General features: G+C 35.4%; 1 protein-coding gene across 4 annotated transcripts in view; it reads left to right on the top strand.

The window, feature by feature from the left end:
- The window catches only part of VPS54 (VPS54 subunit of GARP complex), a 76,676-nt gene that overhangs the window by 49,988 nt on the left and 2,495 nt on the right, over positions 1-24,193 (top strand). For all 4 annotated transcript variants that reach the window (XM_019635290.1, XM_019635301.1, XM_019635306.1 and 1 more), the window contains 10 exons: positions 4,352-4,481; positions 5,108-5,289; positions 5,881-5,993; positions 9,064-9,127; positions 12,805-12,910; positions 14,272-14,359; positions 14,910-15,031; positions 15,140-15,220; positions 19,406-19,513; positions 21,817-21,911. In XM_019635290.1, coding sequence (XP_019490835.1) covers positions 4,352-4,481; positions 5,108-5,289; positions 5,881-5,993; positions 9,064-9,127; positions 12,805-12,910; positions 14,272-14,359; positions 14,910-15,031; positions 15,140-15,220; positions 19,406-19,513; positions 21,817-21,911 — 1,089 coding nt within the window. The remainder of the gene's footprint in view (positions 1-4,351; positions 4,482-5,107; positions 5,290-5,880; positions 5,994-9,063; positions 9,128-12,804; positions 12,911-14,271; positions 14,360-14,909; positions 15,032-15,139; positions 15,221-19,405; positions 19,514-21,816; positions 21,912-24,193) is intronic.

Here is a 24,193-nt window from a genome sequence, read left to right as displayed (position 1 = left end):
CCACCAATTCCCAGATTACTGGTTTTTCCAGTTTGTAAATATATAAATGAAGTGTTCTTTAGTCTCTAATTTCTTTCATTCAACATTATGCTTGTGATATTTTTCTAAGTTCTTGCATGTAGCAGTAATTTATTTGTGTACTAAGATTCAGCTCCCTGACTACACCAGAATGTATTCCTTCTACTGGTGATGAAATTTGGGTTATTTCCATTTTGATTGTTGTAAACATTCTTGTAGATGTTTTTGGTGCACATGTTATAAACACTTCTGTTTAATATATACCTAGGAATGAATAAGGTATATGAATGGTCAGTTTAGTTAACGCCAGTTTCCCAAAGTGATTGTACTCATTTACAATCTCATCAGTAGTATGGAAGAGTTCCTGTCACTACATCTTCATTCACTCTTGATATTGTTAGTCTTTTTATATGTTAGCCATTCTAGTGGGTATGTTGTCGGTTTAGTTTGATTTTTATTTCCCTGATGATTGGTAAGAGAACACTTTTCATATATTCATTAGCTGTTTGGATAGCCTCTCCTGTGAAGTGCCTATTCAAGTCCTTTGCCCACTTCTCTATTTGGTTTGTCTTTTATTTCTTATTGATTTATGGGAGTTCTTTATGTAGTTTCAACACAAGCCCTTTGTCAGTTGTACATATTGCCAGTATCTTCTCCCACTCTATGAGTTGAATTTTCATTCTCTTATTGGGGTTTTTGGTGAACAAAAGTTTTTAATTTTAACATAATTCTATGATTCATTCTTTTCCTTTATGGTTTATGCTATTTATGTCCTATTTAAAAAATCTTTCCCTACACTAAGGCCTTGATGATATTCTCTTATGTTATCTTCTAGAAGCTTTGTTGCTGTCCCTTTCACATTTAGATCGGCAGTCCATCTAGAATTGATTTTTGTGTATAGTATGAGATTGTTTTCTTTTTTCCCCATATAGATATCTTTCTAACCTCACAACATTTGTTGAAAAAATTATGTTACTCACTGCTCTGTAGTGCTACTCTTGCCTTAAGTCAAATATTCATATATGTGTGAGTCTGTTTCTAGACTCTGTTTTGTTCATTTTCTGTCTTTGCACCAGTACCATTAACTAAAATTGTCTTAGTTACTATAGCTTTTGAGTTAGTCTTAATATCTGGTAGAATAATTTCCCCTACCTTTTATTGTTCTAAGATTGCCTGGATTATTCTTGGTCTCCTGCAAATTCATATAGATTTTACATTTGTTAGTTCTCTGTTGCCTGTATATAGATTTGTTTATATTTTATCCTTTCTTTTTTTTAAAGAGTACAATCCACAATTTGCACTTATTACTTCCACTCACATCTTGGTGGCCAGAATATTATCACATGACTATATCTAGCTGTAAGGGAGGCTTGAGAAATAGCTTTTAGCTTGTTGGCTATTTGCCAGCTAAAACTATTATTGTAGCAGAAGAGAGATAAGATGTTGAAAGATGGCTAGCAGTCTGCCATACCATTTGAGATTCCTTTTAATCAGATGTGGTCTCATAGTCTATAATGCTCGTCTCCCACCTCTATTGTGGCTCACTTTACACTTTGAAGCTTCCCTAGCTTTCCCCAATTACATGCTCCCCCAGCATGATAACACGTTTTATAGATGGCTCCTCCTATGTTTCATTGGCACATAAATGTCTGGGAACTACGCAGCCCAAAGGGGCAATGGATTGAGTATATTTATACGTGTGACCCTAACTAGTTGTTTCTTACAAGGTCTGGCTATCCCTATATCAAGTATTTTTGCAATATATAATTGTGTCATGGATACAGCACGTGCAAAAATGATGTCTGACATTTTATCCTTGTTAGTGGTAGATTTTCCTTATTTTCTTACATTGTCAAAATAATCTACAATTTTGTAAGTTTATTGCAATGTAGATAATGGGCACAACAGAGTAAATAATTTCCCAGACAGGAAATGGGAAAGGAATAAAAATGGTATAGATTAGAAAGTTTTGTGGGTTCTTTTTAGACCCAAATTTATTTTAAATTGTGGTAAAAAACAAAATTTACCATCTTAACCATTTCTAGGTGTACAACCCAGTAGTGGTAAGTACTATATTCACATTGTTGTACAGCCAATCTCTAGAACTTTTTCATCTTGCAAAAGTGAAACTACCTAACAACTCCTCATTTCTTCTTCCATCCATCCCCCTAGAAACTACCTTTCTACTTTCTATCTCCATCAGTTGGGCTACTCCAGGTACTTTACATATAAGTGGAATCATATAGTATTTATCCTCTTGTGTCTGGCATATTTCACTTAGCATAATGTCTTCAAGGTTCAACCATGTTGTATTATGTGTGAGAATTTCCTTTTTAATGTAGAATAATATTTCATTGTATGTATAGACCACATTTTGTTTATCTGTTCATCTGTCATTGGGCTCTTGGGTTGCTTCCATCTCTTGGTTATTGTGACTAGTGCTACTACTTGAACATAGGTGTGCAACTATCTCTGAGATCCTGCTTTCAGTTGTTTTGTATATGTACCCAGAAACATTTGTGAGTTTTTTCCTATTAACATGAAAAAGATCTAATTAGACTTAAAGTTAAAAATCTTTTTGAACAGCAAAGTCACAATTAAATAAATTTTTTTAAAAACCAAACTTCCCAGCTTTTAAAATTGTCACCTACTTTTTTAAAGACTTGAGTTGTTTTTTTGTGTTTTTTTTTTTCTATTTTCTGTTTATATCTTTGTGGATTGGTACTATATTGTCAGGAGTTCCAAATTCATTCTGTTACATTGGGACAAATTTTAGAAATCCTTCAGAAAATAAATTTTTATTGTAATAGTAAATTTGAACTTTGAAATTTAAGCACAGTTTTGTGGGAGCAGGTATTGAAATAGCACTGGATCATCTATATAGAAATAAATGTTGGAGTTGAGAAAGTTTAGCAGATTAGAAATAAAATTAGACTAATTCTGGATTCTAGTCCTACCCTCTTAACTTTGGTAAGATTACTTAAACTTTCAAAGATTCAGTGTCCTCATCTGTAAAGTAGATATTTACTTACCTGCCTCAGAGTGTGAAAACCAAACAAATTACTTTTTCTGGGAGTACTTGAAGAATATTAATCCCTCTATTATTTTAAAGCATTAGTAAATACAGTTAGTGATATTATAATTTTGAAGGATAGCAGGAAATAACTTTCTTTAATACCTTCACCCAGTTAGAGTAGTGGTTTGCCTCAAATTAAACATCAGAACTGCTTTGTAGTATCTTTGAAAATTATTTTAATTCCACTGAAAGGGAGAGAAATGATGCTAAGGCATTTAACTTGGTTCATGGTAACATTAACATTGTTAGCATGGACTCAGTGACGTTTATATATGCCCAGGGGGGAAAATGTTTACAAATGGAATCTCTACATTTCCTTCTCAAAACTGGAAAAAAATACATTACATCTTATAAATATTCCTGTTCAATTGTAAGTTTCTTGAGGACAGTGACCTGTTATATCCCTCTAGTGCCAGGCACTTAAATGCAATAAATGCTCAGATGTCAGTTCACTTAAACTGAATATTAACAATCATTCATAATTGTCAGTAAAAAGAGGGCCCATTTGTTGTGAAATAACATCCCTTCCTTCTTCCTCCTTCCACTGTGTCATCCTAGTCAACCTGTGCACAACCTACCACAGCTACCACCTTGTACCTAACTAGAATGTTTTTTGCTGTAGTTTTTGCAGAATTTTTGTTCAACCAGAGTCTGATCTGAATATTAAAACTGCAGCAGATAGAATCAATAATGTTGTAAATATTTTTTAGGGGGTCAGATGGACTCATGTCTTGTTAGGGAGACCACTTCATGGATGGTGTAGAGGCTTGACCACTGCACTGTACATCTGAAGCTGCTGTTGAATAATATTGTATGCCAACTAAGATTTGATATATATGTAGTTATATGTGGAGTACAGTGCGGGAAGTGGAGTTGATGGAATTGTGATAGATATGTATGATATTGGGGGAGGGGGCGATTGGTTAGGGGAGAGGAATTAATGGTCACTTTGTGAGGGGTGAAAAATGTAACTTGCATTGTTTTGTACACCTAAAACGAATAATAAACAAACAAACCAAACAAACAAAAAACCACAGCAGAAGGAGAAAATTATTCTTATATAAGATTAGGGTAAAATATATTTGTATTATCTAAGCTTGCTTAAGTGATGCTTCACCACAAAAAAACTGTTTGATACATTACAGAATTTTTCCTCAAATGTGGATTTACAGCTTTTTGTTTTTTATTGATGTGTCAACTATGTAGAACAACGTGTTCACAAACTATCCTGACTTAATCTCTTTTTACCAATTTCAGGGTGAATGAAGACATGAAATTAACTGACTTAGAGCTAGGAAAGCTGGCAAATAATATCCAGGAGTTATTACATAGTGCCTCAGACATATGCCATGATCGAGCCGTCAAATTTCTCTTGTCAAGAGCAAAGGTTAGTTGTTTTGGTAAAGCTTTAGATATATTATAAAGAGTGTAATTATTTTGAAGACCTGGAATCATATCCTTGCTTATATCCCTATGTTTCCTATAATGCATATTATATTTTTACCACTTAATAAGGTTAATGGTACTGGTGTGGTCTATTAGGAAGATGTTAAAATAATTCAAATAAAAGAAATAGGAAAACTTACTCAAGTATTCTTTTTAAATAAATGATTAAAAGATTTATTTTGAAATATAATACCTTAATAATTAATTTTAAATTAGTAATGCTGTTTTATATATGTGTGTGTGTATAACTAGCCAAACAATTTATTAATAAAGTTAGTTGAACTCCAATATTGTGAAATTTTTATGGAATTAATTGAATTTATTTGATCTACTGTATTATAAACTTTAAACATCTTAAGCTTTTTATGTTCACTATATGGGACTAAAGTATTGGAAAATTTTGTTTAAAATGATTTTCAAATCATTTTTATGAATTAACATAATTATATATCATAAAAATAATACAATTAATATTGACATTTGTTAAACCGAGTTGGTTTTATAGCACATCCATATTTGGTGTTCTACTAATTCTGTCATGATTTTTGTGTTATCTTTAAAATTTAGGATGGTTTTCTTGAGAAGCTAAATTCCATGGAATTCATAACACTTTCTAGATTAATGGAAGCATTCATTTTAGACACTGAACAGATCTGTGGAAGAAAAAGCATGTCATTACTTGGAGCACTTCAGAGCCAAGCTAATAAATTTGTAAACAGGTTTCATGAAGAGAGAAAAACCAAGCTCAGGTATCATTACCATGTCCATTCTGCTCTTAATTTTTTTTTTTCTTTACAAAACACAATTATATTTAAAAGAAGAAACTTTATTGATTGGCTAACCAAAACCCCTGACAATTTTTTTTCTTTTTAACTAAAGGCAGATTATAGAATTAAAATCACATTTCTTGGCGTTTCAAAGTGGAGTTAGAATGTTTATTTCCGTTAATGTATTTACCAGGAAGATCCTCAATAGATTGATTGCCTTTCCTTTCCCAAAGTGAAGTTATGTTTCACCACTCCTCTTGGTTAGGCTAAGAAATATATAATCTGCAAATATTCATCCTGTTTATGAATTATTTCAATTTATTAAGGTGTTCAGCATTTTTAAATCTTATGTACTAATAATAGCTGATGCCCATCACTGTTTAAAAACTCAGTGTCTTGTGTTATATATGCTCTATTTGAATTTAACTAAGATACATGTAGTCTTTAATTATTATTAAATGACATAACAAAAGTCTTATATACTTACTCAGCCCTTCCTTTTCTTTTCAAGCAAGGAAGATGGTGTTGAAATATTATTAAAGTGTATCTTCTTTTCTTTTTACTTTTGAATAGCCTCCTTTTAGACAATGAACGCTGGAAGCAAGCTGATGTTCCTGCAGAATTCCAGGATCTTGTTGATTCTATATCAGATGGAAAGATTGCTCTACCTGAAAAAAAATCAGGGGGTATGTGTATTTTTTCACACAGTCTTCCAATTTAATATTATGTATTCATTTTGTAGGAATGCTTAATATTTCTCTAATTGACAATGCCTCTTTAAAAGCCTGGAACTAATACTCTCAGCTTAGTTAGTAAGTAGTTGACTGGAAAGTATCTATGGTAATTTATGATAATAATTTCAGATATTTATTGATTGTTAATCATATGCCAGACCCTGGACCAGGTGCTTTATATGCATCACTCCAGTTTATCCTCTCAACAATCTATGAGTAAGATACTATTGTTTCTTGTTTAACAGTGAGGAAGCGTGAGGCTTTGAAGGGTTAACGAATTTTGTGCAAATGTGATGCCCTGGAATTTGAAACCAGTTTTATAATTTCATAGCTGTGTTCTCAATCACTGTACCATATTATTTAGAGACGTGTTCATTCATTGAACACTAGTAAACTTCCATTTGTCAGATATTGAGACGGAATAGCAGTTATAATTCTACTTTAAAAGGGCTAAGTCTAATGAAAAAATGCTATTAGCAATCACATTAGACACATTACCAGGTGATGTAGTGTGACATGAAAACTAGAAAAAGAAAACTATGAAGGAGACTAAGAAGGAAGGTCCAGAGAGGTAGGAAGAAATCCAGAAGAACAGAGAGGTCAAAAATTAGTTCCAAGAAGAGAATTGTCATTGGTATCAAATACCAGCTGGGTTTCAAATGAAAGATTCGCAATGGTTGGGAGATATTTTTGTATACCAGAAAAGTGGAATTGTCATGTGATAATAATGTAAACATATATACAACTCATCCTGTAACACCAGATTTGAAATTATGAAGTCCTTGAATATTTTTGATGGAGGAGGCAGTTACATTTTCAAATTTTATGCATTTAATGAAAATTTAATATTTTGATGTAGACATTTTTTTAATTATATACTTCACATTGCACAAAATGCAGTTGCACTACAAGAGAGACTGAGTAAAATACAGATAATAACTCCTATACATGTAGGTGATCATTTGCAATCTTAGTAATTCAGTAGTGTTAGTCAGATTGTATTTCCATGCTAAGTAACTCTAAAGGTAAGGAAGGGTAGACAATTTTAGCCTACTTTTTTAACAAGTTTGGCTATTACGGGAAAATGATGAAGTGGCAGCTAGAGACATAAGAGAAATTAGATTGTTAACTTAATCCACTCAGGGAGTTGGGAGGAGAGTTTAAAGATAGGAGAAACTGAATTATATTTTTATGTTTAACAGGAAAAGGAAGGAGGTTAATTTAGGATAAGAATGACAGTGATTATGGGGCAGGTCCCTTGGAATTGAATCGAGAGTTCAAGAGAAAGGCTGTCTCTTCTACCACTGTGACAAGAGAGAAGGGTTTTAAAGACAGGTGTAAAACAGATTAATTCATATAGGGCAGAAAGAGGAATTGAAGGAATGAAGTAAATTTTTGCTATCTAGTGATCGTTTTTAGTAGATAACAGTGTTGGGTGGTGGTCCCAGTTTTTAAGTTAATTGTATGATATCAGCAAAGCAAAAAGAAGAAAAATAAAACACTGATCCTTCTAAATAACAAATTTAAAATTATGTTATCACTCATCTTCTTTTTCAAGCTTATTTCATTGATTTTCCACTGTGTCAGGTGCTGTACTAGATGACAGAGATGTTTTCTGTCCCTGAACAGCTCAGTTTTGCAATCCACTGTCATGCAAACATAATGATTTTTTAATAAAATGACATACAGTGATTGAATTAACCATTTATGTTTCCTGCAAAGTGAAATATTTATTTTCACTTCCTCAGTGGAGGATACTAACAGTAGGAAGTTTCTCTACATACCCTGCTTCTGTGCAAGTCTTTTTTCCCTGTGAGAAGAAAATCTATACTATTAGAGGTCCATTAATATTTTACTAGTTCTTACCAAGTTAAGGATCCTTGGTTATTATTCATCTATCAGACATTTATTGAATTGCTAGCTACTTGGCTAGACATTGGGTAAAGGAAATCTAATGGATAGCAGTTAATACTGAGTGCTTACTTGATACTAGAGAGTTTGTTCTAAACACTTTACATTGCTATCTCATTTATAGGTCCATGAGCTAGATAGACACTGTTAGTATTCCCATTTAACAAATATGGGAACTGAGGCACAAAGAGGTTAAACAACTTGCCCAAGTTTACATAACTAGGAGGTGGTAGAGATGGGATCCAGATTCATTCAGGCAGACTGACTTTAGGGCCCTTCCTTTTAACTACTATGCTATACCACTTCTCTGCAATGTCGAGAGGTGCGACTACCCACCATGATCTTCCCAGTTAGGATTTTATGATCAGATCACTCTGTGAGGTTACTTTTGCTCACTGAACTTGTACCCAGCCCCTTTTTCGTTCACAAATGTCTTAGAGCGCAAAGGAGACTTGAATCTTAGAGAAGCATGACTTGCCCATGGTAATCTAATTAATTTGGCTGATTCACAGCAATAATTCAGTCCACCTTTCTTTTCACCTCAACTTGCTGATTTTTGTTTTATAATGATAAATACCATATACTGAAAATAAAGTAACTTCTTTATTAAAAACCTTAAAAGTTAAATATATAATCTCTCCATTGAATATAGGGATTAATTTGTATTTTAAGAATTGTAATAAAGACAACCAGTTGAAATATTAGTTCTGCCTTTCCAAACTAATGACATTATTTTCTCTACTACTTACTCATTTACCATGTGCCAGACTTAGAGGATAGACAGTTTGTAATCATTATCTCTATCATTAATAACCCTGAAAGACACATTTTGCCATCTATGCTTAATGGATACAGATACTGAGGCTCTAAGAAGTTAATTGGTAGGACTGGAACTCAAATACAAATCTCTCTGATTTTAAACATAATATACTTTATTTAATCTGTGCCAAATTGCTTCCTAAGAAGTAGATATTTGTTTTCAGAAATGAGACAGTTTCAGGCCCTAAATGGGAACTATCTTCTTTAGTTTTTTCCTGGTTTAAATTTTTATCTCCAATATTTTGTTTCATGTTGTACCTTGTCTCTCTTGTTTATTTGCTTTACTTTCTAGTTACAGAAGAAAGGAAACCAGCTGAAGTTCTCATTGTTGAGGGACAACAGTATGCTGTTGTTGGGTGAGTGACACATTTTTCTATATTAGTTGATCCAGTTATTTAAAACATAGGTCTCGTTGCCCTTTGATGTGAATTGGAAATTTTGGGTTAACAATTTAAAACCCTACAAAGAATTTAAAGAAAATTTTATGGATTCCTTTTAATTTTCTATATTTTATAGTATTCTATATCCACTGGGGACTACACTGGCTTAGCACAAAAGAGGTTGTTGATTTTTCTCTTGTAACAAGAAATCTAGAGGTACATGATCCAAGGATAGTATAGTGTCTCCATGATATTATTAGTATCGCAAGCTCTTTCTCTTTTTCTGCAGCTTTTTTAGCTATAGTATATAGCATAATAGTTGAACCTGTGGGCTCTGGAGTCAGACTGCTTAGATTTGAATCCCAGGGTCTCTGTTACTCTTTGTGACCTTGGGCAAGTTACTTGGTGTGCCTCAGTTCCCTTATCTGTAAAACAAAATGTGGAAAATAGTACTAAGAATTATTGCAGAACTAGACAGGTAATTCATGTAAAGCATTAGCACAGTTGTAGCACCTAATAAGAAGTTGATAGTTGCTGGTAGTTATTTCCATTGTCATCATTTGTTGCTGGGTCTTTTACTCTTCTACCAATAACAGTATTTCATATTCAAATTAACTAAGAAAAGTATAAATTCCAGTGTTGTTAGTCTAGTACTATATACCTTTTATTAAATGGGTAATTAAAATATCTTCATATTCTTTAACAGCACTTCAGAGTTTAAGTATTTTCTTGTATATGGTCTCATTTAATCTCTACCCACCATGTTGTGAAATAGACATTTCAAGGATTATTGTTCATTTTCAATAGTTAAGAGAATTGAAGCTTAGAAGGTTAAATGGTTAATATAAAATGATCCAAATAAAGCCAGAATTAGAATCGAGGTCTAGCTCCCAATATCTAGACCAAAATTCTTTTTCATTCTTCTTTGTTTCTTGGTCATTGTATAAGTCTTTTCTGAAATAGCCACCACCTTTAGGAAGAATGGGTGATTTTCTCCCTCTATCATGGTACTTTCCGCAGTATATTAGATTTATTTATGTACACATCTCCATGGTTAGACTCTGAGTTCCTCAAAGGTGGGAATCATGTCTTACCATTTTCATTTTTTTTTTAAATTGGGGAATTGGAGGAGGGGAACAGTGTTGGGGAATTGGGGAAGGGGAACAGCCAAGTTGTTGTCCTTCAATCTTAGTTGTGGAAGGGCGCAGCAAGCTCAGCTTCAAGTCCAGTCACCATCTGGCTGCCCATCAGCAGCTCGCAGCCACTCAGCTCAAGGTGCTGAGTTCAGTCTTAGTTGCGGGTGGGCATAGCCACCATCCCATGTGGGAGTCGAACAGGCAACCTTGTTAGGAGTACGTGCTCTCACCAGCTGAGCCATCCTGCCGCAGCTCACTAGCCCATGTGGAAATTGAACTGGCGACCCTGTAGCTCAGAGCTCGCACTTTTTTTTTTAAAGATTTTTATTGGGGAATTGGGGGATGGGAACAGCGCTGGGGAATTGGGGGAAGGGGAACAGACAAGTTGCTGTCGTATTTTTTTGTTCTTCAGTCTAGTTGTGGAGGACGTTGTTTCACTGGCCCAAGTTGGCACCATCATTGCGCTCTTCCCAGGCGAGGCAGATCAGTTGCCAGCTTCTGGACGGCCGCTCATGGCGGCTGCTGGCCGCTCACGCTGGCTGCTGGCCGCTCACGCTGGCTGCTGGCTATACACGGTAGCCCATGGCAACCCACTGCAGCAGGGGCTGCAGCCTACACGCTCACTGGTGACTCACAGCAGCCCAGCTCCAGGTTGAGCTGTTGTTCAGCATCTTAGCTGTAGAGGGCAGTGTCACTGGCCCTCATATGTGGGATCTGAACCGGGGCCCTCTGGCGTCCCAAGCCAGCTCTTAACCAACTGAGCCACTCAGCCGGCCCCACCATTTTCATTTTTCTTGGCACCTAATAAGTACTCAAAAAATACATATAGAATTGATGCTTTTTCTCAATCTGTATTACCCAAAACTCTGAAGTACTCGGTTGTAAGCTAATGCATTCATTCCTTTCTCTGAAGTTCTTTTCTGTTTCTGGAAGGCAAAGCTTTTTTTCAATCTCCCTGTAATCTCATGCCTTCCATCTAATTATGATTTCTCTCCTTAACTATCCATTATGTGGTTACTCTTCCCATTCTTAATGGAAATGGTTCTCTCTGGCTATATCTGATTATCTGGCTCTTTAGGCAAAAAACTGAACTCCCTGGCTGAAGGGGGAATATTATATCTTCTTAGAGAGGACCACAAAAGATAAGCAATAGACTCCTGCCCAGTAAGGAGTGTGCATGAGTAGTATATGATCTGATCATTAAGCTGTTATAAAGGCTAGATACTATATTTCTTGAATCACTACTTCCTGATATCCTTTAGATTTTTATAACACATTATTTTACATGGATCACTCATTTCTGAGCATCTCATTGAAATTAGATGGCCTGTAATGAATGGCTTTTTTCCCCTTAATTTCAATCTTATTTAACCTCCCAGTAGTTCTCTTCAATTTATGATATGTTCTGCTAATGAGCTGATAACTTTCTCATCATAGGGGAACCTTTGTGACTGTTAACATAAGAAACATTCAAACCTGTAGAGAATTTTTATAAGAGTTTATTTGAGCCAAACTGGCAGCATATGCTAGGGAGTAAGGTCTTAAATGCTCCAGAGAATAAGTTTTGCATTTCTTTTATGCATTTGAAATTGAGGAGGGAACTAAGGAAGATTACATGGAGATGGGACAGGGATTGGATTACAAGATTGTATGCTCTTGTACAAGAGCTCATAATTACAAATTATGAGAGTAGTTAGACTTATTTCAAAAGTTGACCTAGAGGCACAGAAACAATGGGCAGGGTTTGTTTAAGGCAAAGGTAAATCTTTTACTAAAGAAGTTATATGCCTGGGGCGTGACTACCCACCATGACCTACCCAGTTAGGAATTTATGATCGGATCACCCTGTGAGGTCATGTTCCATAGAAAACTTTTTTTTCATCCACATGATTTATCAGTAAACTTCTTAGGAGATATGTTGTTCTTAGAAACCACAGTTTCTCTTTCATCTCACTAAGAAAATGTGGACTAGGTTCCCTTCATTAATTCAACAGTTGTAATTGATGCTGTACTATTGGATTGTCGGAAAAGTCATGACATATTTTTTCTATGTTTTTCGTTGCAAAAATGCGTCATGACTTTTCCGACATCCCAATGCATAATCAGAAACACTGGGTAGGCTTTTTGTCAGTGTTACTAAATTGGCCAAGGAATGATACCTGGTTTATAGAAAAGACTTATTTAATACAGATGACACACTGAGAGCGATGTGCCTCAGCACAAAATTGAAGAAAGTACTCATTCTCAAGGTCATGAAAGTGTTGACCATGCAATTGCATGACCCTGAAATTGAGTTCCTTCTTGATTTTGCATGCTAGGAATCTCTCTTGCCTCACCCTAGTTTGTATTCTGCTGCACTTGTAGGTAAAACACATAATTTAGCAGTTACCAAGATCAGTGTTGAGTTTTATATGCCAAATCAGTTTAATTTTTCTGGTTTTGACTGCTTTTATATGCCAAATCAGTTTAATTTTTCTGGTTTTGACTGCCTATTGGGTAATCTTCCTTTTCTTATAGAACTGTATTGCTGTTGATAAGAATTATCCTTGAATATTGCCAGTGTGTGGATAATATCCCATCTGTTACTACTGACATGCTTACTCGTCTGTCAGATTTATTGAAGGTGAGTATAATTTTACTCTGTTATGGAAACGAAACGTAGTTGGAAGAAGTAATTCTTTAGGGTGAGACTAATCTTCCAACTCTAAGACATTTCAAGGTTTTTTTAAGACATTAATTGTGACATTCAATTGTGATTGAAACACAACATATTACTGGAAGAAGGCCACCTGCTTTCCTTTTCACTCCAAATTTAGTGATTCCTCATTACATCCATAGAGTTGTTAATGACATTGGAGACAGGAGATGATTTGTTTGTTAGGTGCTGAACATGACTGAGGCCACTTAGGTAAAAAAAACTTGGACTGGTTTCTCATGTGCTTGGAAGGAATTCACTGAACTTTACAAAATTCACCTCACTAAGGTTAGCGATTTTTCTTAAATCATTCTTTCAGAACCATTGATGTAAAATGAAAATGTGATTTTTTTTTTTTAAGATTTTTATTGGGGAGTTGGGGGGATGGGAACAGCACTGGGGAATTGGAGGAAGGGGAACAGACAAGTTGCTGTCATTTTGTTCTTCAGTCTAGTTGTGGAGGACGTTGCTTCACTGGCCCAAGTTGGCACCATCATTGCGCTCTTCCCGGGCGAGGCACATCAGTCGCCGGCTTCTGGACTGCTGCTCTCTGCGGCTGCTGGCCGCTCACGCTGGCTGCTGGCTATACATGGTAGCTTATGGCAGCCCACTGCAGCAGGGGCTGCATTCTACGCCATCACCGGCAACTCACAGGCAGCCCAGCTCCAGGTTGAGCTTTTGTTCAGCATCTTAGCTGTAGAGGGCAGTGTCACTGGCTCTCATATGTGGGATCTGAACCGGGGCCCTCTGGCGTCCCAAGCCAGTAATTAACCATCGCGCCACTCAGCCGGCCCAAAATGTGATAATTTTATTTAACCATTTCATATTAACAGATATTTTTAACTGCTAACATAAAGAAAAAGGTTTCAGTTTTTCAAATGTCTGATCCATCAATTGATTCTGCACTGAAATTGAGTTGTCATGTTTCAGTCCAGATTTTGTTACCCTTTTGAAAATAGGACTGTCTGATTAGAATGACTTAAGAAAAAAGAAAATGACTGAACTAGTTTTGTGAATGCAAATTAAAGATTAATTTCTGAACAATTGATATTTAGAATCTCTCAACTTTTTTCTACCAGACTGTAAATATTATCATTTAGGAACACCCTTCCCCCTCCCTTTTTTGTTGTAACATAAAAAGATCCTAATTGCTTCTACTAGAAAATTCATTTGGTCCTTGAATGAGAGGAAAGAGGAATGTATTTTTAGAACTGTTAACACATTGCCAGCATATGAAGAATCGTTTTCAATAAACTATTGGATTTTTTTTCTTCTTCTTCCTTTGTTAGTACTTCAATTCAAGAAGTTGCCAGTTAGTTCTTGGAGCTGGTGCACTGCAAGTTGTTGGACTAAAAACAATAACTACAAAAAATTTGGGTATGGATTCTTGAATTTAATTCACATGCTGAAGTATTATATCATTATACTCATTGTGTTTTTAGTATACCTCATGGTTTTGTGGCTCTAACCAAAGGGTCTAAAAGTAGCAAATGCTACTTCACTCTTTTATGTATTACCATAACTGAAAAATTAATTCCTGGAGAAATATTATGAGAAATTCTCACTCTGGTAAGTATAAGTTATTTGGAAGTTGTACCACTGTGGAAAATGTTAAGATGTGTGGAGTACTTTGTGATGAAAGGTATCTGAATGTTAGAAGAGAATCAGTTGTGCCATCAGCTTCCTCATGCCAATAACATTCACAGCTTGAGTCCATTTGGAAAATCAGCATGTTCATTACATTATTTAATACCAAATGATTTTCTTAAACAAAACGAAATATGTTGCTTTCTGCCACTGTGTTCTTCATTTATGAAATAAATTGGTCTGTATAAAATTGACATTTTTTACTTAATTTGATATGTACTTAACGTCAACTAATATATTTTTTGTTTCTTCATGATATATCTACAACCTGGATCTTCAGCTCTTTCTTCTCGCTGCTTGCAGTTAATTGTGCACTACATTCCTGTGATCCGGGCTCATTTTGAAGCTCGACTGCAGCCTAAGCAATATAGCATGCTTAGGCATTTTGATCATATCACTAAGGTACTTTTCCATGTATTTTTTACTGGAGTTTCATAAATTTAATTCCTTAATTGTTAAGTATTTTTTAGCGGTACCCAGGAGCTTTAAATATGTTATTTCTCATTACAGGACTACCACGACCACATAGCTGAAATATCAGCTAAGCTTGTAGCGATAATGGATAGCTTATTTGACAAGCTGTTATCTAAGGTAATGATTTGTAGAAATTATTAGGCTTTGCTTAAAGGCATTGTGACTTTTCAGTTGTATAACAACTCAGATTTTTCAGGGTTTAGAAAAAAACTCAATAAAATCTTCAGATTACCCAAATAGTTGATATTTATCTCTTAAGGAGCCCCAGGGATGATTTCAAGGATGATAGAGACTCTATATAAAAGTAATTTTATATTAGCTGCTTTGACAAATATGTACCTTCTTCAAAACAGGTTTTGGTCTGAAAGCCTTCTAGAGATAGAATTAAGAGAACAAAAGTCAAGATAGAGAAAAAAGTAAATAATTTGTGGTAAATTGTGTTACTTTAAAAATGCAGTCTGAGGTGCTCTGTTATTTCCCTCATAGATAATCACTTTCAATGTTAATTTCTTGTTTGTTTCCCATTCCAGTAGGTGATTAAAAGAAGCAATGTTTTCCAAAGAATTTTCAGTTACTAGGAGGGTATCTTCAGAAAAATGTCCATCAGTCATAGTCACTTTAGCTCTATCCCTTACTCTTTCTTTTCCAGAAGTTCAATACATGTCTTAGAGAGAAAGAAGAAATTTTATAACTTGAAAGTTTAAAGGTTTACTTAGTTTATACTTCTTGCCCAAGAGTGTATTTAGTAGAGTAAGGCACTTTGCTTCCACTGTATCCTTCAGATTCTGAGATACTGGGTGTAACAGGTACATAAAAATCATTAAAGAGCAAGGCTAAAGTGTGCCCATTCACACACAAACATGTGCCTCAACCTTTGCTGGTGACAGTGAGAAAGGAGTGCTTGTGAAAAAGATTGTTTAATAGTTCTCAGATGTTTTGATCACAGGACCCCTTTTCACTGTTAAAAATAATTGAGGACCCCAAAGAGCTTTTGTTTATGCAAATTGTACCTATCAGTATATACCATGTTAGAAATTGAAACTAAGAAAAATTTAAAACAAGAATACACACACATTCCATTAGCCTTCAGAATGATGACATCATCACATCATCTAAAAATCTCCACTATTCAGTCATGAGAAAATGAGAATGAAAAAGATGATAACATCTTAGTTAGTATTATTACAAAAATAGTTTTTACCTCATAGATTCACTGAAAGAGTCTCTGATTCCGAGGTGTCCCCAGACCACACTTTAAGAACCTCTGGTGTAGTTGATAGATAACATAGATGTTTTATGCTTCTCTTTTAAGAAGTTTAAGAAATTTATAGCTATGTGCAAAGATACCTATATTATGTAATGCCTCTTAAATTAGTTTCTAGTTTTTTTTTTGGAGAAAAATTATTGCTGTGTAGAAATTCTTTATTTTCTTCATGGTTGCCAAGGACAAGCTAAATTCAAAAGCAGTTCTAGTCCACTGGTTTCCTTTTGATACGTGGCATTCTTCTGTGTACCAAAAGTCAATCGATAACTCATTGTGACTCTGCTCAAGTTTGCTAGCTAATAAGGCAGAGGACTATAAACACCTGACAATGTAGAATGAGGTAAATGTTAAATAGTGGAACTAGTAATAAGCTGTGGAGTATAATGAAGCAAAACCAAAAAAGTGCCAGTACTCTTAAAATGCTAACTTTGTCATTTTGGTCATCCACCGTTTTGGAACAAGGATTGGAACTGTGGCTAGACTTTTTCCTGTGACAACTCATTTCATTATTTTTTTTGTCAAAGGAAAAGAAAGAGGATTATTTAATGAGCTTCCCATTTATTTGTCATCTATATATAATAGTCATTAACATTTTGCTTTTTTTGCTAAAGTATTTTATAATAAATTTGAGGCATTATGATATTTCATCCCTAAATACTTCAGTATGTATTTCTAAAATCTAAGGACACTCTACCATATCACACCTAACAAAATTAACAATAATTCCTTAATATCATCTAATATCTATTTCTATTTGAAACTTATCAGTTGTCCCAAAATGTCTTTTTACAATAACTTATTTGAACACAGACTTCTACATGGTCTATATATTGCATTTAGTTATTATGTCTCTTTTATAAACTTCAAATGCCCCCCTTCACATATTTTGTCTTTTTTTTAATGTTAAGAATGTGCCATGACTATTGCAACTTAGTGTTTTTTCTTCCACCTTTCCCACCAATGACTTCTCCTTTTATCCTGACATGTTGTGTTCTCCCCGTATTAATAAGTGTCTCTTTCCTGCTCCCTTGCCCTATTTGCCTTTTTTATTTCCCATGGGTTGCCCAGGAGTTTGGCTGTGTTTTCAATTCATACCAAAATAACAGACAGTGGGTTGCTTTGGGTTAGCCTCTCAGTTTTTAGCTTTCCATTTTCTTATCTGAAAATTTAATTTGGGGAAAGGAGGATAACAATAATATAAAATAGGCTGATTCTAAGAAGCTAATAAGTAAGGGTACCATTGCTTGGATTGAATGAAACATTAACATCTAATTATGCTACTGGCTAGAGACTAATGTCTTAGCCATTATTCATTCATTCATTCATTTAAAGTGTGTAATGGATACACACAGTGATGAAGAAGCCTTCTATCTTGTCCTTAAATGGCTTATTTCTTCATTTTCTTAACAATGTCTTGCCAAGAGAAGTTTTTAATTTCAATGAACTTAAGTTTAATCATTTTTTTATTTTATTGTTCACGTTTCTTGTGTTCTAAGAAATTTTTGTATAACCCAAGTTACTAAGACACTTTCTAGTGCTTTCTTCTAGAAGTTTTGTTTTAGGTTTTATATATGTCTGTGATCCATTTCTACTTGATTTTTGTATATACAGTTGACACTTGAACAATATGGAGGATTAGGGAAACTCCCCCCCCCCACGCCCAGACAGTGGAAAATGTGCATATAACTTTTGACTCTGCATAAACTTAACTACAGTCTGCACTCCCCATCCACGAGTCCCAACTGTGGATCAAAAAGGGCTGACACTTGGAACAACACAGAATTTTAAAAATCTGTGTATAAGTGGACCTGCTCAGTTCATACCCATGATGTTCAAGGATGAACTGTAGTGCAAAGTATGAATCAAAGTTACTTCTTTTTTGATAGCTCTAGAACCTTTTCTTGACGGGAATATCTTTTTCTCCATTGGCATCTTTGTCAAAAATCAATCGGACTGGACTGTATTCTATTCCATTGATCTATATGAGGTGTGATCAAACAATACAGTGAATGTTTCAATAAAAAACAATTGTTACAGTAAACGACACATTGCAATTAATCCTCCTCAAAATATACCCCCTTGTTTCGAACACACTTAATCCCATCCTTCTTGCCACTTTTGAAGCGGTTCTGGAAGTTCTCTTTCATGAGTGTCTTTAGTTGGGACTGTATGGAGACTTCTACGTGGTTCTGCTACAATAGTATATTGGAGCTCATTTTAATAAACTATATAAGATTAATACCTTTAAAATATAATTTAGCCCGTTTGTCTTATAAATAAAAATGGTATATAATTTAAGCTGTGAATTCTAAAATGTGGGCCAAAATATGGTATAAAGCATACCAGTATGTTGTTCCAGATGTAAAAATAGTAAAATGAATTTACCTAAGTTTAAACTTTCAGTATAAATCTTTGCAGAGAAAATCTTCCATTAACCTTAGGGTAAAGACGATTACTATATTGGCCTACCTACAAAAGAAAAAGAACATTTTAATTGTACCACAGTTATATTGATTTCAGATATGATCATGCTGACACATTCTTAAAATCATGTTTAAAAAATAATCTTATAATTTGGAAGGCCCACTTTAATGATTCATCATTGCATATTGAGCCAGATTAGTAGCTAAAACTTTCTGAGTACTTACTTTGTATAAGGCACTGTTTTGTGTTCTTTTGAGCCATCTTTTAAAATCCTCACAGCAAGCCCTTTGAGATACAGAGCAATGAAGTACCTTGTGCAATGTCATATAGCTAAGAATTGGAAGAACTGGGATTTGAACCCAAGCAGTCTATCTTAAGGAAAGCAGCCTAGGTTCTTAGCCACAGGTTATGCTGGCTCTCAAAGTAGATTAGTATATTTAATGAAAAGTTCTTGAGATTTGCATGAGTAGCTCAGATCACAGTTGAACTTGAGTACTATATACCAGTGTATCCAAGTTACAAAGTAGGGGCAGAATACATTTGTCTTAGGGAACTGTGGGGACAGATGCAACCCAGAGGACATGAACATAATTCTCATTATTTTTCCCTGCCAGTATGAGGTGAAAGCTCCCGTTCCTTCTGCCTGTTTCAGGAATATCTGTAAGCAAATGGCAAAAATGCATGAAGCTATATTTGATCTCCTTCCAGAAGAACAAACACAAGTGAGTAGTAATTCCTAATACTACATTCTTGTATATAACCTTTAATATGCATGTAGAATTGGAGTGTTTTACATGCTTTTGGCAGTTAAACTTAGTTCACATTCTAATATGATTATTCTTTTTTCCAGTTGTTATACTGATTTGTGAAACATGGCTAAAAATTTCTGATTTCAAAGTGTCCCTTACTCAGAGCAGTAATAACTTTGCTATATGGTCAGCAATTCTAAAAAGCAGATTTTTCCCATTTGTCCTTTGAGTATTAGAGATCCCAGATTCTACGTACATCATTCATTACATTATTTATTTGAAAATCAGAGTTGGCATTTATCAATGAATATAAATTATGTTACTGTGATTATAATTCAAATTGGATAGGGGCAGTATTAGTGATAGAGTTAATAATGAGATGACACAGAAAGTAAATCAATGTGCCTTATCATTAATATTTATTAGAACAGCGTAAGTGATCTGTAATAGGCACAGACTGGGAAAAATAGCAAAATGGGTAGACTTTAGCACCTCTCACCTATGACATATCCACCCACTGTCCCTACTGTCTTCCTCTACAGAAGTATTATCAGTTCTCTTCATTCTTCAGTGACACTCCTACCCCCCCTCCCCAGTGTCCCTCATTTCCCTCTTAGTACTTCAAAGTTTCCAGCATTCCTTTTTTTCCCAGTCTAGACCCATCTTAGTTTGTTCCCTCTATATCAGGTGATCTCATTCAAGCCTAATTGTAGAATGATACAATGTTATATAATACAAGCCTCCTTGTTGTATGACTGATGAATTTAACTTTCACTGAGATTTTTGCTATTTAGACAAGTTTGTTATTTCAGCTTGTCTGTAATTGGTTCAATGCATGGAAATGGTATTTAGGAGCAAAGGGTAGCTTTCTTAGTGTCTCCTGCCTGCTCTTGCTCCTGCTGGTCTCCTTTCCCATGCCACCCCAGCCTGCCATCCTATACTAGCTGTTACCATTTTTCTTCATGCTTCCCTAGGTTTGCATTAATCATACTGACCTCATGATTAAGTATCATCCAGCTCCTTTGGGGCTCACTGAGGACTGAGGCAGAGCCATAAGATGTTGGAGCACTGACTCGAGTCTCTTTTTTTCTTCATTTCTAAGCCAAGTCATCCTTTTTGTTCTACATATAAGATCCTCTACTTCTGACTTTATGACCTTCTGGATTTGCCATCTGAGTTCTTATTCTGGAGCGAGGCTTAGCCAGCTCAGGGAGTTGGGCATACAGTATTTCATGGGTTTTTATCTACGTCATAATCTAAAGGGAACTCTTGTCAAAGCTGGACAGAAATGACAGACTTTATGTCAGTGTTGTCACTTGAATACCAGTAATTCTACAGAACTTTTCCATAGATGACTTTTAACATATTTTTTCCATAGAAAATGTTATTCCACAAAACCATTTCTATAGGTTAATTGTATATAATTTCAGGTCAGGTATTTCCCAAAGAAGTATTGGGCCTTTGCATTAAAAAGTCTGCCTACAGGAGCAGTAAAATACTTTAAAATAATTTTACCAGTTTAGAAGGATGAAGGTATCTTTGCCTCTACCATTGAGACTTTGTTCTATCAAGTTCCTAGTTAATATATTACAGAATTCTCCATTGTTTTTATTCTTTTATTTCTGTCATGGTTGATTCCACATACATTTTTCAGAGGACTTGTAAGGGGCAGAATGGCAGTGATAAGTCCTATCACTAAAAGAAATACTGCTGTGGGCCAGCCGAGTGGCGCGATGGTTAAGAACTAGCTTGGGACGCCAGAGGGCCCCGGTTCGGATCCCACATATGAGGGCAGTGACACTGCCCTCTACAGCTAAGATGCTGAACAATAGCTCGACCTGGAGCTGGGCTGCTGTGGGTCGCCGGCGATGGCGTGGGCTGCAGTCCCCTGCTGCAGTGGGCTGCCATAAGCTACTGTGTGTAGCCAGCAGCCAGCGTGAGCGGCCGTCCAGAAGCTGGCGACTGATCTGCCTCNTCCTCCACAACTAGACTGAAGAACAAAAACAACAGCAACTTGTCTGTTCCCCTTCCCCCAATTCCCCAATAAAATATTTAAAAAAAAAAGAAAAGAAATATTGATGAAAAGGGGAAAAAAGAGCTTTTTATCCAACTAAAGACAAAAACTATACTGAAATGGCAGTAAAATACAAAGGGTCATTTTAAAAGTATAAGCCAAAACAAAGGCTAAAACAATTTTTTTCTGATTTGATATTGATAACCTATTTGTCTTCTATTTCAATAGAGCTTTAAGAAACTTAGCTTTCTTTCTTTTCCAGATGTTATTTTTAAGAATTAATGCAAGTTACAAACTCCACTTGAAAAAGCAGTTATCTCACTTAAATGTGATAAATGACGGAGGACCTCAAAATGGGTATGTTTTCAACATATTTTTACTACATACTCATATTGTTTGATTAGTTTTTATTCATTATGCTGTACTTTTCCACTATAATCATGCTGGGGCTCAAAGATGATAAAATCAGCAAACTCTTCCTTTTTATCTCTGTCTTCGTTAAAGTGTTTTATAAATGGTCAATTACTTAACTGACTTTATATGTCCATTTTGAGGCAGTGTGGGTTAGTGGTACCTCCTTAGGTTACCCAATAGTCTTCCCCCTATCCAGACAGGACTCTTAATTAAAGTCCCACTTTGTAGCTGTGTCACCATGAGTCACTTAACCTCTGTGCCTTACTTATAAAATGAGGATAAAATCTGCCTAATTCCTTCACAGGGTTAACAAAATGTGTATATGTACATATTTTATTAAGCCATTTAACAAATTGTATGTATTATTGGTAATCGTGTGGTATGTAAGAGGAAACATAGGCTTTAGAATAAGAAAGTTTGAATTAAGTTCTGCCACTTACTAGCTGTGTAACTTTGAGATCACTTACCCTCTCTGAGCCTTAATTTTCTGAGATTTGAAAATAGGGATGATAATAAAATATTGTCACATTTGTGAAGAGTAATGTAGATCAAGATATGGGGAAAAAGATACAAAATGCAAAGCAATGATCATGCTGTTACACTTTAATATGGTTTCTTTAGTGTGTTACCTGTTCCCTGGATTTTTAGGAATAAAATATTTTATTTCATATAAAGGAGTTTCAGGCTTAAATTTCAAACTTATAGGAACAAATGAAAAAAATGTATTTTGGAGTCAGAAGTTGGCCTTGCCATTTAAAAAAAAGTCCACTAAATTGATTTTGCAAAAAACTATTTGGAAACTTTAGACTGCTGACTCAGTCGGCCAGGCTGAATTTAGGAGTTTTATGCAAAATTCTGATTCACCCCCTTGATTATTGTTATCTGGTTCTTCTTTTCCCTTTTTTAAAGATTTGTTAATTTCAAAGTCACAGAAAAGTTCAAAGATAGTATAATGAACACTAAATACCTCTCAGAGACTATTCAAAAAAAGCAACAAATATTTTTATTTTTTTTAATTGGGGGAGGGGAACAGTGTTGGGGAATTGAGGAAGGGGACCAGCCAAGTTGTTCTTCAGTCTTCGTTGTGGAGGGCACCAGTCGCCATCTGGCTTCCTGTTGGCAGCTCGTGGCCTCTAAGCTCAAGATGCTGTGTTCAATCTTAGTTGTGGGTGGGTATAGCCACCATCCCATATGGGAGACAAACCCGGCAGCCTTGTTGTTAAGAGCGCACGCCCTATCCACTGAGGCATCCGGGAAGCAGCTCAGCTCAAGGTGCTGAGTTCAGTCTTAGTTGCGGGAGGGGGAAGGGAGGGGCATAGCCCACCATCAAACAGACAATCTTGTTGTTATTACACCAACTGAGCCATCCTGCCACCTGTTGGCAGCTCAGCGACAGCTCAGCTCGGGCGCAGTGTCACTGGCTCATGTGGGAATTGAACCAGCAGCCCTGTTACTCAGAGCTCGCGCTCTTAAGCCAACTCTTAATCACCTGAGCCATTCGGCCAGCCCAAGCAACAAATATTTTTAAGCCCCCCTCTACCCTTCTACTTTTATTCCCATAACTAAATCTGGGTTGGTTGATTTTTCTGAGACCAATAGTTCCGAAGCATGCAAACTAATTCATTACCTGTTTTTTGGTTGTGGTAATGTAGTTATTTAGAGGTCAGTACAACCTTAGAGAGCTTCATGCACATACTTTCTAAGACACTAATGCTGTGTGAGCTGATTCATGTCTTTGAGCGATCCCTTGAAAGAATTCCCTGACAATTAACCTATAGACCAGCCAAAGACATAATCAACTGTTTAAAAGGAATTTTTGCTGTGATGGCTATAAAAACGTATGTTTTCTTTTTTTCAAAGTGAAATTCACGTAACATAAAATTTTAACTGTTTTACAGTTAACTCAGTAGCACTAAATGCATTCACAACCACTTCTGTGCAGTCAACACGTTTAGTTCCAAGCATTTTTACCACCCCAAGAGGAATTAAGCAGTTGCTTCCTATTCCCCCTCCTCAGCACTCTACTTACTCTTTTGTGACTTTTTTTATTATAAGATACTTTAAAAATAGACATATAGAGAGTATTTGTATTCCTGCTTAGAACAGATTAACGTCATTTTCATGTGGAAAAAATGTTTATCATGTTAAAAAAAATGGCATTCCAAATGAAGCTGAAGTACCCCTTGACCCCATCACAAGTCTTTCCCCCAACCCTTAGGCAATAC

This window comes from Hipposideros armiger, unplaced genomic scaffold (assembly GCF_001890085.2).
Source record: "Hipposideros armiger isolate ML-2016 unplaced genomic scaffold, ASM189008v1 scaffold_2, whole genome shotgun sequence".
Taxonomy (NCBI): Eukaryota; Metazoa; Chordata; class Mammalia; order Chiroptera; family Hipposideridae; genus Hipposideros; species Hipposideros armiger.
Note: the sequence above shows the minus strand (reverse complement) of the source record. Positions and strands in the feature narration are given on the sequence as shown.